At 32.1% G+C, this 17,037-nt stretch overlaps 1 protein-coding gene across 1 annotated transcript in view; it reads left to right on the top strand.

Moving 5' to 3' along the window:
* Positions 1-17,037, top strand: part of LOC129218968 (uncharacterized) — a 245,497-nt gene that overhangs the window by 175,554 nt on the left and 52,906 nt on the right. The window contains exons 18-19 of the mRNA XM_054853288.1: positions 6,034-6,209; positions 8,471-8,655. Coding sequence (XP_054709263.1) covers positions 6,034-6,209; positions 8,471-8,655 — 361 coding nt within the window. The remainder of the gene's footprint in view (positions 1-6,033; positions 6,210-8,470; positions 8,656-17,037) is intronic.

Below are 17,037 nucleotides of genomic sequence, written 5' to 3' on the forward strand. Positions count from 1 at the left end.
CTTTCTCAATTCACAACTTGAGCTGGATAAAAAATATAAAATATCTGCACACAAAACTCAAAACTATATGCAGCTCTAAAAGAATATACACATTGGGTAAACATTATTTTTAGAAAACTATGTCTTTTGCTTTCAATCATATGTCCATAAAAGCAAAAAGTGAACTTCTCAATAATTTATCTACCTATTTTGAAGATAATCTATGTTTAATGAACAAGGGTCATTCAATAATTAAAAAGGCAAACGGACCTGGAGAAAATACCATTTATTTCTACACTTTTCATACTCAACATAATCCTTATTAACATTTACGCACTTGTCTCAACAAGTTACTAGTTTTTTTATACCAGCTGCAAAGAATTCTTTGTCTTGGTGTTGGAGCCAACTTTCCACAAATTTCTGGACATCTTCATTGTCCTGGAGCTATTTTTCATGAAATGCCTCTTTCAGTGGACCAAACAAATGGAATCCAGAGAGTGCTCAATCAAGGCTATGAGGTAGATGAGGCAGTACCTCCAAGATCACTTTATCAATGGTATTGTGTGTTAATTGAGCAATGTGAGAACGTATGTTTGTCTTATTGGAGAATCGCATCCCTGAAATCTGTGACTTTTCTCTCTCATGGCTGGCTTCACCTTCTGCAAAAGCATGTCTGAGTAGTAATGGCTGTTAATTGTATGCTACAATTGGAGTTTAAGGGTAGGAAGTTGGAACTTCAATCGGCTGACCAAGAACAGTGTTCTTCAGACAGTGATTCTTGACCACTTTTGAACTGTACAACCCACTTGTGAAAACTTCCACGTTGCATACAACTTTCACAATAAAGTTCAGTCTTTCTTGAGTATAAATTAACAGATTTTTTTACTTCAGCAATAAAAAAATTTAACAAAAGAACAAAAACCCTAAACATTGTTCAACTGATGTGGAATTTTAAAGAAGGACCAACATATTTTAACTTCCATTTTGAGGTTATAAACAGCAGTGATGATCAATCAGCTAATTAGAACTCATCCTAATGATGCTAGCTTAAGATCCCAATTGCATCCAAGTTGTACTACCAACAGTTTTTTCCCCACACCAATTTGTGCTTCTTTAATTATTGAATGACCCTTGTATATATTAATTAATGATTATTATTCTACATTATATAGTTATGTTCATCAAAAATTCTGCTTTTAAACTTTTCATCCACATAATACCAGCTTAGTTTTATAATTTTTTCCATAAAAAATTGTACATTATATTTCTTTTCAAACCAAAAACATAATTTAAACCTTTTTTTGTAACTTATTTTTGTTCTGCCTGCTAAAAAATTCCAGGAAAAAGATGGAGTTTGAGGCGTTGTATACAGAGTTGTTGAGTGGTTTTTTTTTAAATGTAGATTTTCATTCACATAGCATGGGAAGTCTGATCAAGAGGTTAATACAATAAACATTTATGATTTTTGGGATATAGATTTCTGTTTTGAAAAATTCACTGGTTAAGATCAAAATCCTATCTCAGCAATTTCTGAATTGTCATACAGCAAAAGTGAGATTTTGGAAGTCAAATTCAGATTTGCATTTATGCCTGATGCTGCAATGAAAGGAGCAAATGACTTAAAAACCCCTCTCTAGCCGATATAATTTACATGAACAGCACTTTTTGAGTCTCAGTGATTGAGAGGTCTCTTCTGAGACTAAAACAAAAAATATGTGGCTGGCAAAAAATATCGAAATTTTAAACCTAGCTGATTTGAAACTATGCTATTTTGTCAGATCGTATGTAAAATTTAAATTTCATTCAATTAATTCATTGTTAAATAACTTTTACTGAATGCATACTGTATGTACTTCTACTCAAATTATTCAGTAGTATTTAATGAATTTTGTCGACCCCTGATTAACATTTTTTCTCCAGTATGGTAAGTGTTTACTCAGGGTGCTACTGTATTTTGATGAGCATTTCTATTAACCAATTTTAGTGTATTTATTTCTTGCAAAGTGGTATAATAGTATCTTATTAGGGTGTTCCAAAAGAAAAAGCGAAAGCCGATTTTTCAAGTTGCACATGCGCTTATATTTTTCCTTTTTGGTCAAAACAATTGTCAAAAAAGTGTGATATAATTTGAACAATGACAATTCATGCCGACTTGCGCCTGACTGGATGAACCAGCACTGTGTACTAGGATGAATCAAAATTTTCTTTTCTTCTTAAGTTTGAAATTTTATGTTAATAAATCACAGCCTCCATTGTCCCACATGTGCCCCGAAAATATTTAGGTGTCTAACACGAGGCCTAAAAATTGTAATTCTTCAAATACAGTTGACTTTCTGTTTAACGGCGCTTTATTTAACGACTTTCTCTATTTAATGTCAACTTTTCAGTCCCGGATGCTCCACTGTAGTTTTAGAAGCATTCTATTTAAGGACGAATTCTACTTAAGAACGATTTTTTGTGGTCCCTTGAAAGTCGTTAAATAGAGAGGCAACTGTAATTTATTTTTTTCTATTCATTTAAAAAAATATATAAGGTAAGTTTTAAGAAGTTATCAAGCTGAAAAACATAAACAGTAAAGTCAGTAATTAGCATTAAATAGAAATTTGTGCTCTCTTGCAATATTTGAGTCTCCCACATATTACTCAAAATGGATTTTTTCAAGGGTAAGTTCAATTTTTCATTTTAAATGTGTTGATTTTTAATTTAATTTTTTTAATTTGAAAATGTGTTTGCCAATAGTTTTTGCACTTGATATTTCATTTAAATGTATATGTAATTTTTTGAAACATAAATAAAAAATCAATTTTTTGAAGAAAATTATAAATTATTGGCCTCTTGCTGGACATCTAAATACTTTTTAATCTGGATAAATATTTTTGTGGTACAAGTGGGGCTATAGATACAACATTTTATCAACATGAAATTTCGAACTTCCCAAACAAAAAAATTTGATTCTGCTTTGTACACATGGCTGGTTAACACTTTCGGGCTCAAGTCGGCACAGGTTGCTTTTAATGATACTTTTTTAAAAATTGTTTTAACCTAAAAGGAAAAATATAAGAGGGTGTGCAACTTAAAAAATCGAATTTCTTTTTTTTGGGGGGGGGGGACACCCTAGTAAATATTCTTCACTTCTGGTAATCCCAGAACCTCATTCTATTTATCTTAAATGCTCCTTTCAGACCTTTTTCTTGGGGGGTGGAGGGGCAGGAGGTCATCTAATGACTGAAGTACAGTAAACTCCCGATTATCTGCTGCCATTCACTTTCAAAACCAAACCTTCCATGGTCAGCAAAACCTGACTAATTGAAACTGGATTTTTAGATCTACAGTATGTACTGCTTTAGATATACACAACTGATATTTTGGTCTACACTACTTACTGCTTTAGATCCACACTACATCTATACAATTTACTTTTTAGATCTGCACTACTTACTGACTTTTTAGATCTGCACTACTTACTGACTTTTTAGATCTTCACCGCTTACTGACTTTTTAGATCTATACTACTTACAAAATTTTTAAATCTATGCTACTTACTGACATTTTAGATAGACATTACTTACTGACTTCATATTTGCACTACTTACTGACTTTTTTAGATCTGCACTACTTATTCACTTTTTAGATCTACACTATGAGAACTAAGTGAGTGATTGAACTAGTCTTGCTCAAAAATTTCCCCAATATGTTTTTAGTGTGAAATAGCTTGATCTGCTTTAATATCTCTGTTTGCAGGTTTTGCTTACGTATGTGTGTAATCATTTTGCAATTAGGTGAAATTCATTTTTTACTTACACTGTAATCATTTTAACTATAGTTCAAATGTATGCAACTGTTACTGATTTTTAAAGCTGTTGCATACACTAGTTCTGTTTTTACTTATTTTGCTGCTTGTCCTTGAATTTGCTTATCTTCGGTTACTGTGCCATCCTACTCCGTGGATAATCAAGAGTTTACTATAGCACACTATGTTTCATAAACATTGCATATGCTACCTGGGGAGTAAAAAGGGATGATGTCTTAGTAGAAAAAAATGTGCTTTGTTCAGTTCTTAAAAACCATTTCATTATATTTTATAAAAGTGTAACAAGTTGTAAATGATGTCCTTTATTAATGATGTAAGATTTCTGGACATTTTGACGCATCGGAAAAAACCCAGTTCTTTTCTAGAAACAATCTATTATTTTTACAAAGTAATAGTCAAGTTAATGAATATTCAAATTTTTAATTTCTTTTTTTTTCTTACATTTTAGTCAAGTGTTTTTCATTCCCTAAGATTTCAGTTTATAAAGGAAACTTTTATAAAAAAAATTTCTTATGTTTTTGATAAGTACTTCAAAGATCTTAGTTAAGTGTTTCCCTTCAAATAGATTCGTTTAGAAAAGAAAGAAATGAAAAAACAAAGTACTTTTATTTATTTATTTAAATTTTATTTAAGAGTCATTGATGATTGCTTCATCATGTACATTTTACTTAAGTTAGACATTTATGTATTCAATAACATCTGTTTGCTAGTGCAAAGTGATGGTTCTTTTTAGGAAGAAGGGGGGAGGGCGCGATGGATGTCAGAGTGAATCTCTAGAGGGAAAAAAGGGGCTCAAAATATTGGGAACCATTGTTCTAATCACTAGTGATTTTGATTAAATAAAAAAAAATCAGCTGATTAATTTGTTAAAATTATAAGGTATTTCAGAAGTCAATTTGTACCCTCGGTCACAAAAAGGAAGGGGTAATAAGTTTTAAAAGGGTGTATCTGTGTGTCTATTTGTGGCATCGTAGCTCCTAAACAGATGAACCAATTTTGATAACTTTTTTTCTTTCAAAAAGGGACTTGATCGAAAGTGTTCTTAGCTTGGCCTCGTTTTTGTAGAACTTTAATTACCAGAGATATTAATTTTAAACCGACTTTACATTTTACACAATTATGGTAGTAAGAACTTACCCGCGTACGTTAAAAATATTGGTCCTAATTGCAAGAATGAAGTTTTCTGTGTTTGATATTTATTTGGAGCTTCCAAGTTATATAAGTAGGAGCTATAATCTTGTTAAGTAAATTTTAAATGCAATTCTAAATCTTTATACGCGTGATTGGTAGCGATTTCATAGTCGGAAGATAAGGAGAAAAAGCTCAATGATTTAAAATTTGTATCTGCTGTCATTTCATATTTGTTAACAATGTGTGTTATGACCCGCAAAGTTCATCTTAATATGATGTTGGCTCTCTGGGACATGTATGTTTTTTTTTTTTGTAAATTTAATATTAGTTTTTGTTATTGATTTGGGGTTTCTGTTATTCTTCATTTTGGTTTTTCTTGGCAGCCTTAAAAAATAAATTCTCTGTTTACTGTTTGTAAAGGTGTTCCCGGCTCTGTTATTTTTTCTGTCAGAGTAAGTTGGGTGGAATGGGTCATCGCTGCATTTATGCTGAAATAAAATGCAAAAAATTATTTCTAGCCTGTCCAGTAGCAGCTTTACACTCTTGCTGTTGTATCCTTCATCTACCGAGCAAGTTAGAAAATTTTTTTCACATTCTATTTAAGCATTAATGCAGAGCGTTGACCCATTTCACTCAACTCTCCATTAATTTTAATGGAAATTTCTTTAAAGAGTAAATCATAGTCTTGATTATAGTTTTGCCGTATATGACATTTTTTGAAAAAACTGCCATTATTCTGACGGGAATACCTTCCGTAACAAATGTTACTCAAAGATAGTTGAATTGGGTAAAACAATTTTGAGTTCCGTATCCGCAGATCTTGCCGCTAATGATCCAGCTCCGTATCCGCGGGTCTACTTATTAACGATCCGGCGCATCACTAGTTATTGCCAATTAATCAGCTCATCCATAGTTTTAAACTTTAAAGGTCAAGATTGAAGTCCCTTTTGGTAACCCATTTATCTTTTTAGAATTTTTATTCTTTTATTACCTAAGGTCACCAGTAAGGTGTCAATTGCTTTCAATCAAAAACTGTTTGGATCCCTGGTTTTCTCTTTGCTAACTAGTTGTATTTCTTGTAAATACTTATCATTATTGCTTTCTATGGGCAGATCGAGTTGTGGATGAATTAAATCCTGAAAGCAATTTCACTTGGAAAGATGTAACTACTCTGATACAGGATGATGAAGATGATGGCCCAGTTTCAGAACTGTCTAAATTTGCTGCCTCATACTCTGACAAAGTTTTAAAGTATTTAGTTTCTGAAATGAGTCCTAGTTTGAGCAAAGTAAGTGTCGTTACAAATATTTGATTGCGCTATCTTGCAAATTTTTTTCATATTCTGATTATTCATTATTTTATGTGTCTTTAAGCATTGAATATGAAAATGATCTTCAATAGTGTTCATACTCTCCTGAAAAAATGCTGAAAAGTGCTTAGTTTTAATTTTGTTTTTGAGGGCCCTGAAAGATGCTTAATTTTATTTAAGGGTGCTGAAAGTGCAACAGAAATGCAAAACACTTGATTTTTGAGATCGAGAAAATAGCATGTGCAATGTGAATTAAAACATTATTTTCTCAAAAATTAAGCTTCATGCTTTGATACTTTACTAAAATTCCTGACAATCCTAGGAATTTGTGTCTTTTTAACCGCCTATTGCAGTGAGTTGCTGAGATTTGAGCTTCTTCTCACTGATTGCTGAGTTACTCAAAATTTGTGTTTCAAAGGATTTTGCTTCAATTTCCTTCATGAAATTGGTGGCAAATTCAATAGAGTTAGTGAATCAACTATTATTTTCAAATCTCTATTTTTCATTACCTGCTACTCTTTAGACCTAGTTCTAGGACAAATGCAGAAGTATTATTATTAAATTGAAAAGTAATTTTTAATGAAGTAAACACTTATATTGCTAGGAATTGTTTCTTTTACTAGCATTATTTGGTCTTCAAAATTTTGACCTATTTTGTAAGATAGAAAATTTTTTCGTAGAAGATTTTTGCTATTGCAATTAAAATTTCTACCTTGGAAAAAAAAAAAGAATCTATATTTTGGAAAACATGACAACATCAAACAAATACTTTAACAGACATTGAATGCTGTGTCAGTTGCTTTTCAATTATTTTGAATAACTGAAGTAATTAAAATCTTTGCTATTTTTATGTTGCTCTTTTATTTTCTATTTCAATTAAAAAAAATTTAGTTATTTAAATGAGAATATTAAAACATAAACTAACATCATTTATTTGCTTTCAGACTAAAATATTTTTATATACGAGGTGTGATCAAAAAGTACGATGAATGAATTTTTATAGCAGCACTGCTGAAGTTACATCCATATTCTGTGATTTTTCCAGTAACGTAATCATCTGAGACTAGCAGGGACAATTTGTAACGCGTTCAAAGTTGCAGTCAGGTGCCAGAGCCTCTAGAGTGAGGTCGAGTTTATCGTGTCTGTCATGCAACATGGATTTCGAACAATGCATTAACACTAAATTTTGTTTTAAGTTGCAAAAGAGCTCATGAAATGTTAAAACTGTTGCACGGCAATAATGTGGTAACTTTAAAGACTGCAAGCGGTCGAAACGGATAAGAGGCTGTTGAAGACAATCAGCATACAAGACATCCAATAACCTCAAAAGCAGAAGAAAAGGTGCAAAAAGTGGAAACAATGATTTTAGAAGTAAAATTCAAATTCAGATCAAAATTTGTTTAGAAGTAATTAAAAAGTGAAATTTATGTTGACAGTTCAGTGATAAATTTTTTGCGAAGACATTTTTTGTGTGTGTGAGGACGTAAAAGGTGTTCTTCTTTATGCCATCTGAAAAGAATTAAATTTTTAATCTGGAAGAATTATCTGGATAAAAAAAAAATCTTGAGTTTTCAATAACCCGAGCTGGCATGAGCCCCAATTACCTCGGATTTTCGACACTCTGCTGTACTTGCTTTTCACATACAATGAAGCACCATTTATACTTTTCTCTTATATATATATTTTAAATTGGTCCTTGCAGAGTTTAATACATATTAACATATATACCTATTATAGCTTTTTTTCAATTATACACTTTTTTATTACAGTTCCTTCAAAAATGTTTAAGAGGTGCTTCACTTATGTTTTAAAATTCAAACTGAAGCTAACTAAAAAACTATGAATGCAACAATGACTAATGATACTACACATGAAGATTTTGAAAATTAATATTTGCTTCCAAGGTCATGTATTTATAAATCTTTAAAATTAGACAATTTCTTTGGTATACCATATCTCATACAAAAATTTTCTATATATATGTTTAGAAATTTAACACACAAACAATTTTTCTTCTCAGAAAAATCTCTATCATATACAATATTATTCTGTCAATCACCAAAAAAATGAATGATCATATTGATTTAAAAATGACTTTCCAAGATAGTCTTCAAATTTGGGGCAATAATGATGAAATAAATTTACTGGCAGAGGAGAATTAACTCTGGCGCTGCATAAGTAATTCAGTTAATAAATTTACATGGTTTATGGTGTGCAGTAAAGTTAAATATCTTTTTTAGGAACCATTTGAGCATGAATCCCTCTTGTTGGATCGCAAAGATTTGAAATTGACAAAGCAAGAAAAGAGACTAGCAAAGCAAAGCTATGAAATGGCTAAAAGAGCTAATATGATAAATATTCGTACAACATACACATATTTACCTGCTGGAGCAGCTGGTGGTGGACAATTTATCATCAATAATAAGTAATTATATTTTGTTTTAATTGCATTTATTTAAAAATGTTCTTACATTTTTTTCAGTTTCTTTTTTTTTTGTATAAAAACACTTAGTAACTAATTTGGTATTTAAACAGTGATGGCCAACCTTTTTTAACCCAAGGCCGCAACCTGATATTAAGATAAATTGTGTATTCCAGAACCCATATAAATCTGCCATGGGCAGGTAAATGGCTGTATCTGCAGAAATAAGTCTTCGAGATATTTGAAAAAATATGTGTTGGTTTCAATACTAACAGTAGAAAAATGTTGGTATGAGACATTTTTGTGCGCTTTTGTTTTCCAGCTGAAACCAAATAAGCAAGCTTGTACATTTAAGCTAACATGCAATAGATGCAAAAAATCAAATATGATAAAATTGTAGTTACTGCCCTATACCTGCCCACGGCAGAAATATATTTAAAAATTTTCCAGATAACATATAAAAAAAAAATGTGGAAAAGTAAAGAAATTCACCACCAATCAAAAACTTATCATATTTTATCACCAAAAAATTATCACTCACCAATTAGTACTTGGGAGACTACTCAACTGGCCACTTTTTTAAAAACTCACTTGACCACAGATAATTTGTTACTACAATTGATTTTTTTTTCTTCTGAAAATCCTTTCTGTTTTTTCAGTTTTTGTTTGTGATCTAAAATCGATTCCAAGTTCTTATAGAGTATTGTATATCACTATAGATAGAAAAGCAATTATTTGTTTTACTCTTCTGTTCCACATCCTCAACAATTAGCAAGTGTAAACTCTTGGGCATAAATAAAAGGTTTGAGTTCAATTTAGGGGGGGGGGGGGTAGTGCTACTAAACTTAAGTGCCTACCAGCCTGTAGCGACTAACTAAAAATTTGAATTTTCATGTTTACATCACTTGGTAGGTATGGGCAGTTCTCTAGAAAGGCACAATTCTTCTCTCAGGCTAATAGCAAACTTAGAAAAGCAATTTCCTACATTTTTATTATTATTTTTTTTGTCACTGTTTGAAGAACAAAATGCCAGGTATTTAATGTTTATTTATGTGTAAACTTAATATTTGTCGGGGGTCTGCCCAGGATGTAATGTATCTAGGTGGGGGGGGGGAGTGTTACAATTCAAATTGTGCAATTGAAATGTTTAGGGGGATTTTTTTAAGATTTTTTCTCTTTGTATCATTTTTTTTTTGTTTTTTTTGGGATTTACTTTGAAGGAAGGGGTGCGCTATTGCTCTTGGTGAGGGGGATGGGAACCCCTGATGTATCAGTATCTATATACCCATTCAAAATTATTCTACATATTTCACTTTTTAAGTGTTAACTTTAAAAATGAGAAGATTAAAACAAGAGGTATTTGTCTCTGGTAAGGTTCACTTGGTTAATTCATAGTGGTCTGCATGTTAAAAAGGTAAATTGATAAAACCTTAGGTAGAATACTTTTATGAAGTAACTAAAACATAATGTGTAAACAAACACCGGTGCACCTGCACCATCTCTTCATGTTAACAACTGCCTCGCACACCAGACGTGTGTGAGCCTTTTATTAGCGTTTTTTTTTTTTTTGTAATTATCTATTAAATTTCGCATTTCTTTTGGGAACTCATTGTTTATTTTTTCTAGGTTGAATAAATTTTGAATATGGGCATTAATGGCTAGTGTTTTATTTTCAAAACGGGCAGTTAAGGCATTTATTAAAGAATCATAAGTGTCTTCCAAGGTTTGCAAAGATTGAGCTTCACCTTTTAGCACAGATTTAAGGTAAAATAACCTTTACGTATCATTTAATTGCTCATTTTCGTGAATTAAGGCTTTGAATTGCGAAGCGAAGTTTTCGAATTCCTCATATTTGCCGGTAAAAATAGGTAAGAGGTTTTCTGGCAGTTTATATTTAGTTTTAATGATAGGTTCATTCTGCGTAGCTAATACTTTAGTACTAATCTGAGAATCGGCGTTTTTACAAATTTGAGAGATGAGTGATAGACTTCTTACCTCAGCATTTTCAATAGAAACTTCTATTTCTTCAAATGCCTGAAGATCTTTGGTCATGTCGAGGCTATCTGGTAGCTCAAGTAACTCAGTTTGCAGTTTCTTCACATCTCTTCGAGGTTCTTTTAGGGCTTCTATAATTTTACTTTCAATTTTACTTCGGTTTCTTCCAACTTAATGGTATTTAGGAAATTTTCAATTCTTGTAACTTTTCCTTTGAGCATTCTTCTCTGACGGCTAATCACAATGGGAATTTTTTCCATGATGATTATTGTGAATTCGTTATTTCAGTCCGGTCAGACGAACCACTTTGGTAAAGTGGACTCGGTTGATTCACATAGTTGAGTGTATGTTAAAAAGGTAAATTGATAAAATCTTAGGTAGAATACTTTTATTAAGTAACTAAAACATAATGTGTAAACAAATCTTGGTGCACATATACCATCTCTTCAAGTAACGACTGCCTCGCATGCCACACGTGCAAGCCTTTTATAAATACAAATACAACTGTGACGACCAGCAACAGGCTCTGGGCCCAGCTAGACTGGTCCTAGTCAACTTACAATCCCCAGTGAAGATCAATGGCCCTCTTAAAACTATCTTCTCCCTTGCTCATTACCACCTCTTCCGGTAAGCTGTTCCAAGGTTCCACTACCCTGCTAAAATAATAATTTTTCCTAATATCCATGTTAGCCTGAGATTTAAATAGCTTAAAACAATGACCCCTTGTCCTGTTTTCAGTGCTAAACTTCAGCCCCGTAACATCTTTCATTTTAATAAATTTAAACAACTGAATCATGTCCCCTCGGTCTCCTCTTTGCTCAAGACTGTACATTTTTAGCCTTCTAAGCCTGGAATCATAGTCTAAGTGGGAAAGTCCATTTATTAGCCTTGTAGCCCGCCTTTGAACCCTTTCCAATACATTAATATCTTTCTTAAGATAAGGAAACCAAAACTGAACAGCATACTCCAAATGGGGTCTTACCAAACTTCTATATAAGGGCAGAAGAACTTCTTTAGATTGATCTTTCTTAGATTCTATTGATAAACCCAAGCATCTTATTGGCTTTGTTACTAGCAATGCTGCACTGTTGGCTAAACTTTAAATCCTGACTTATCAAGACCCCCAGATCAGTAACTTTGTCTGCCTGACTAATGACTGAACCTTGCAAATAACAACTTGTGCACTTATTTCCATGCCCTAAATGTAGCACTTGACATTTCCCAACATTAACAGCCATACCCCATTTATCAGCCCATTCCGTAATATGATCTAGATCCTCTTGCAGCTGACTTGCTTGTTCTTCATTTTCTACAGTCCCCATAACTTTGACATCATCAGCAAATTAATTCATGTTCCAAGAAATATTTTTGTGAATATCGTTCATAAAGACAATGAACAAAACTGACCCTAACACTGATCCTTGAGGAACTCTACTTAAAACCTCACTCCAATTAGAATAATTTCCCCTTACAACTACCCTTTGTTTCCTTCCGGTCAGCCAGTTTTTGACCCAAATGAAAGTTTTCCTTCCTATTCCTCAGGCATCACAGCGTTCCTATATTCCTATATTTTCCTATATTTCTGAAAAAGTTCCTATTTTCCTATAATTCCTATATTTTCAGTTTCCGCTTCCTTTTTTTTTTTTTTCATTTTCCCCCGATTTTTAGCTACTGCCTTTTCCGCTTTTCCGCGAGCCCATCGCAGGCGCCATTTTATCTTTCCTTCCGTGTTTCTTCCTGAGCGGAGCGCGAAACTTTCGACCCGACTTTAGCTCGTCTGCGCAGTTCAATTCTGCACACATGCAGCTCTTGCGCAAGTCCCCAGTCTTCGCTAAACTTCGGCGATCGTGATGAGCGCATGCGCTGTGTAGGTTTTGACGACGTCGTTCTAGGAAGAACTCGCCGGCTAACTACCGTTTCAAGTCTCCACACGTGCGATTTTTCTTTTCTTTTTTTTCACGGAACTTCGTGGAGTTAGCTCAATTTCGATTGTTTTGGTTTCGATCGTGTGGAATGTAGTTTCGTGTGTTAACTAAACGTTCATTGCAATAATAATGCCTCCGTAGACACTCCACAACCAAGTTTGTTTTCAAAAAAGAATACGCAAAGCTGTTCCAAATTTTAAAGGAATCGAGGAAGTCGAAAAACATGCATACTTTTGGGGTCAATACAGACCCAAATTGGGTCCGCTTTGCGGCACCTTCACAGAATTCTGCATCGTAAAAGCGGCCCCATTCACAAATTTCCACATCTCAAAAGCAGCTCATTCACCAAATTTCACATCATAAAATAAATATAGCAAACCGGACCTTCGGACCAGCAGCTACGTTTGAAACTTAGTCGCCATATTTGGTCATTCACGAGATGGAATCGGACAAGATGCTTAAGTGTCTAAGTTTATAAGAACAAAGCACAATTGGATATTTATTTACTGCAAACTAATGGTCATTCCCTAGATGGAAGTAGACAAGACTTATAAGTGCCTAAGTTTTCAAAAACGGAATTGGAAGTCAATTGCTATGAAAACTGTTGAAAATACCGCTAAATGTGCCAGAATTACAATTACTTTTATGCATTAAATTAAAAAATCTATTGTCGTAAATTTTTTGCGTAGTCGCCATGTTTGGTCATTCTCAAGATCAAAGTAGACAAGACTGTTAAATGCCTAATTTTCCGTAATCAGAATTTTAGATGCTTATCTCAAAGCAAACTATTGAAAATAACATAAAAGGGGTGTGTCATAAATCATGGTTTTTTTTCTCTGAATTAATTAGTTTTTTGAAGAGTGAAATTTTATTTGCACAATTACATTTGATCCTCATTGTTTTGGAGGTTTTGCTATGAACTTAAAAAAAACTATTTCATCTAAAATGCAGTTTCTTGCCGACTTCTCATTTATTTATTTTGAAACAATTCAAAAACCTATTGAAACTTACATTTTCCAAAAAACATGTTTTTGTAAAAAAAGGGCAAGGTTCTATTTTTTTTTTCTGAAAGTAGTAAAAATTGACCCCCCCCCCCCCCCCCCGTCTTTTACTTTTTGTACTTAAAAACTTGGTGACAGTGGTGGCTAATAAGATTTTTAGGTCTGGTTTATTTTATACTAAAGTGAAATTACATGAAATACACCGCCATTGTAATTTACTGAATACAAGGTGGAATTAGTCACTAATATTTCAGCTGGAAGTGCTGGAAAAAAAAGTTCATTTTTTTATTTACTTGAAAACATTGAAAACGTTTTCAAACTTTGAAAAAGTTTCTTAGTGCTTAAATTCTTTCAAAAATCATCAGATTGTGCTTAAAACTTTTTAAAATGTATTTTACTAATGCAATTTTCTGAATATGCGTTCTATTTGCAACATCGCGAAAAATCGCTTCCATGTTTGGGATTTCAATCCTTTTGCATCTTGTAAATATTTTCAATTTTTTTTCAATTATAATCTATTTTGACATATGATACCTCAGATTAGTTTATTTTTTAATTAATTTCGATATCTTAAAAAGGAATTATTTGGAAACCATAACAACATTAAACTTACCCGAATTTTGAGGATTTTTTTTTTTTAAATTTCAATCTTTTTTGCCTCCTGTAAATATTTAAATATTTTGGCTAATCGAATGTTTTCGCATATGCTACCTCAGATTAGCATATTTTATGTTTAATTTTAGTAAAAATCTAATAAATTTATTTTATGGAAAACATGCCAACGTTGAACTTACTCAGAATTTACAGAAAATTGCTTCTCATGTTTGAAATTTCAATCTTTTTGCATCTTGCAAATATTTTAATATTTTGGCTAATCAGATGTAATTTTCATATATATGCTACCCTAGATTAGCATATTTTATGTTAATTTCAGTAAAAAATAAATGAATTTATTTTATGGAAAACATGCCAACATTGAACTTAACTCACGAAAATTTGCTTCCCTTGTTTGAGGTTTCAACCCTTCAGCATCTTGTAAATATTTTATTTTTGCAATTAGAAATTATTTTGATGCACGCTAGCTACATCAGATTATCTTGTTTTATATTATTTTTTTAATAACTAAAAAATTAATTACTTTTGTTTTGTTTAATTTCATATATACTTATTTAATTTTGCAATTTTGATTTTAATTTATCATTAGCTAATTCTTGGTTATTACAGATTTTTTTGAAAAAAATTTAAATTTAAACAACTGAGCACCTAACATTTTAACTTACAGTTTGTATTTTAAAGATGAAGTTGAGCTATACAATTTTGTAAAGCTGAATTTATAAGTACATCATTTTCTTTATGTCTGTTAAAATAATTAAGGTACGTAACAGGGGTGATTGTGTTTTGATTATTCACTGGAAATCCAGTAGTGTTTGTTATGCTTTCACCTCCCTACTTCCAATTTTCACCCTTTACCTCAAATGTTCAAAGTTACTACTTTTGTTGGGTTGTGGGCACTTGGAACAGCTTACCAGAATAGACTGTAATCAGTAAAGGGGTAGATTGCTTAAGGAGGGTCATTGATCTTCATTGGGGTCCAATAAATTGACTAGCCTAGCTAGGCCCGTTGCCTGTTTCTGGTTATCAACAGGCACTGGGCCTGGTATTTATCTGTATAATATTTTGACTTCATAAATTATTTTAACATAAGAAATAAATTGTATGTATATCAAAAGTAATTGTTGTACACATGTATATTTAAGTAAAAGGGGTCTTAGCTTTGAAAAGTATCCCCCCCTCCCCCCGATTAGCTCTTTGAAATTTACAGGTTATTTTTTATGAAATTGCAATCATATCTGAATAATATCCCTTCTCTAAATTTAAATTCTAATTTCAACAATAATCCATTTGTTCCCCAAAAAAAAACTACTTTTGTCATTATGTATGTTAACTTCTTGTGAATCTTTTCAGTTAGCAAATATGGCTCTGTGAATCTGAACTTGTACATTTATTGACTATTACAAGTTATTCAGTAAAAGCAGGCTCAAGATTACATTCAGAATATTTATCACTTCTTAAGCAGCTTTCGCGAATTTTGAGGTACGAAGACTGGATTGGAGACTTTCATAAAATGTTTTCTTTCTGACTAAATTTTAAAGTTACTTGAGAACAGTTGAAATGCTTTAACGCCTGAACAACTAATACATGCATACGAATAATTTATTTATAATTATTACCTATTTATATGTTTGCATTAAGGGAAACCTGCATGCAATATTTTTAGAACAAATTTATGGTATTGCCTTGAAAAAGAATTTTTTGCCTTGAAAAGTACTTGAAAAGTGCTTGATTTTTTTTTTCTCCCTAAAGGGTATGTGAACCCTGTGACCAAATACTTCTAAATCAAATATATATTTTCCTGGGTGCCCTTGAAAGTCATGGGAAATCGTGGATTTCACTATGATCGAATTTGGTGTTGAAAAGTCAGGATTTTCAGAAACAAATTGCTCAAAGTATCATATCAGAGATTTTTCTGAGAAAAAAAGTCGTATACGTTTAAATTTTAACCTACAAATCGTCAAGTGATTTTAATTTTTACCTAAAAACTTTTTTTCCAGAAAAGGAAATTCACAATAATTTCTTTTTCACAAAAATAAAGAAAATTCAGAAATATTTTGCTTTTTCACAAAATGGGGACTCAAAAAATAAAACCCGGATTGATTCCTGATATTACTGTGTGACATCATGTGGCTTTGATTTCAGCATAGCACATGGAAAGATAATGTGCATGTTTTAACAACTTATAAAACTTTAAGTTCGGCGTTTACTGCATCGTCAAGTGATAACATAATTAGAACAGAACTTTTATTCACAAATTTCGGTCTGGAGCACAGCTTTCCCATCACAGTATCAGATCATGCAAAACTTTCATTAAAAATATGTTCCCGGGCTTGTAGGTAGCAGAGAAAATACGGTTGTGCTCGGACGGAAACAACTGCTATCATAAACTGCTTAGCAGGGAACACTGCTCAAGAGCTGTCACAAGATTTACAGCATAGTAAATAAGTATTTTAATTCTTTTCTTGAATGAAGTGGGAACCCTGGAATAGCAATGTACAAAATGCAATGAAAAAATTTAATTGCGCAAAATGCTGTAACTTCAATGTCACATGTGTTTTGCTTGTGAAAATATGTTTTAAAATTCCAAACTTGATTATGTGAAGGTTCTTAATTTGGATTCAAATTAACTAATTTTATAATAAAGGCATTTGAAAGTAGAAGGCATTTGTAGTAGTCCTTTTGTTGAAATTTAATTTATTGCACATTTTAAGTATTGTTACTGTTGCTGCTGTTTTAAAAAAAAACATTCATTTATGTTTTTTTAAAAATTATTTTGAACTTGTAAAACTAGAAAGAATCTTCAGTGAGCAACTTATGTTTAGAGATTGATTATGGACGCCACAACAAAC

This window comes from Uloborus diversus, chromosome 3, assembly GCF_026930045.1.
Source record: "Uloborus diversus isolate 005 chromosome 3, Udiv.v.3.1, whole genome shotgun sequence".
Taxonomy (NCBI): Eukaryota; Metazoa; Arthropoda; class Arachnida; order Araneae; family Uloboridae; genus Uloborus; species Uloborus diversus.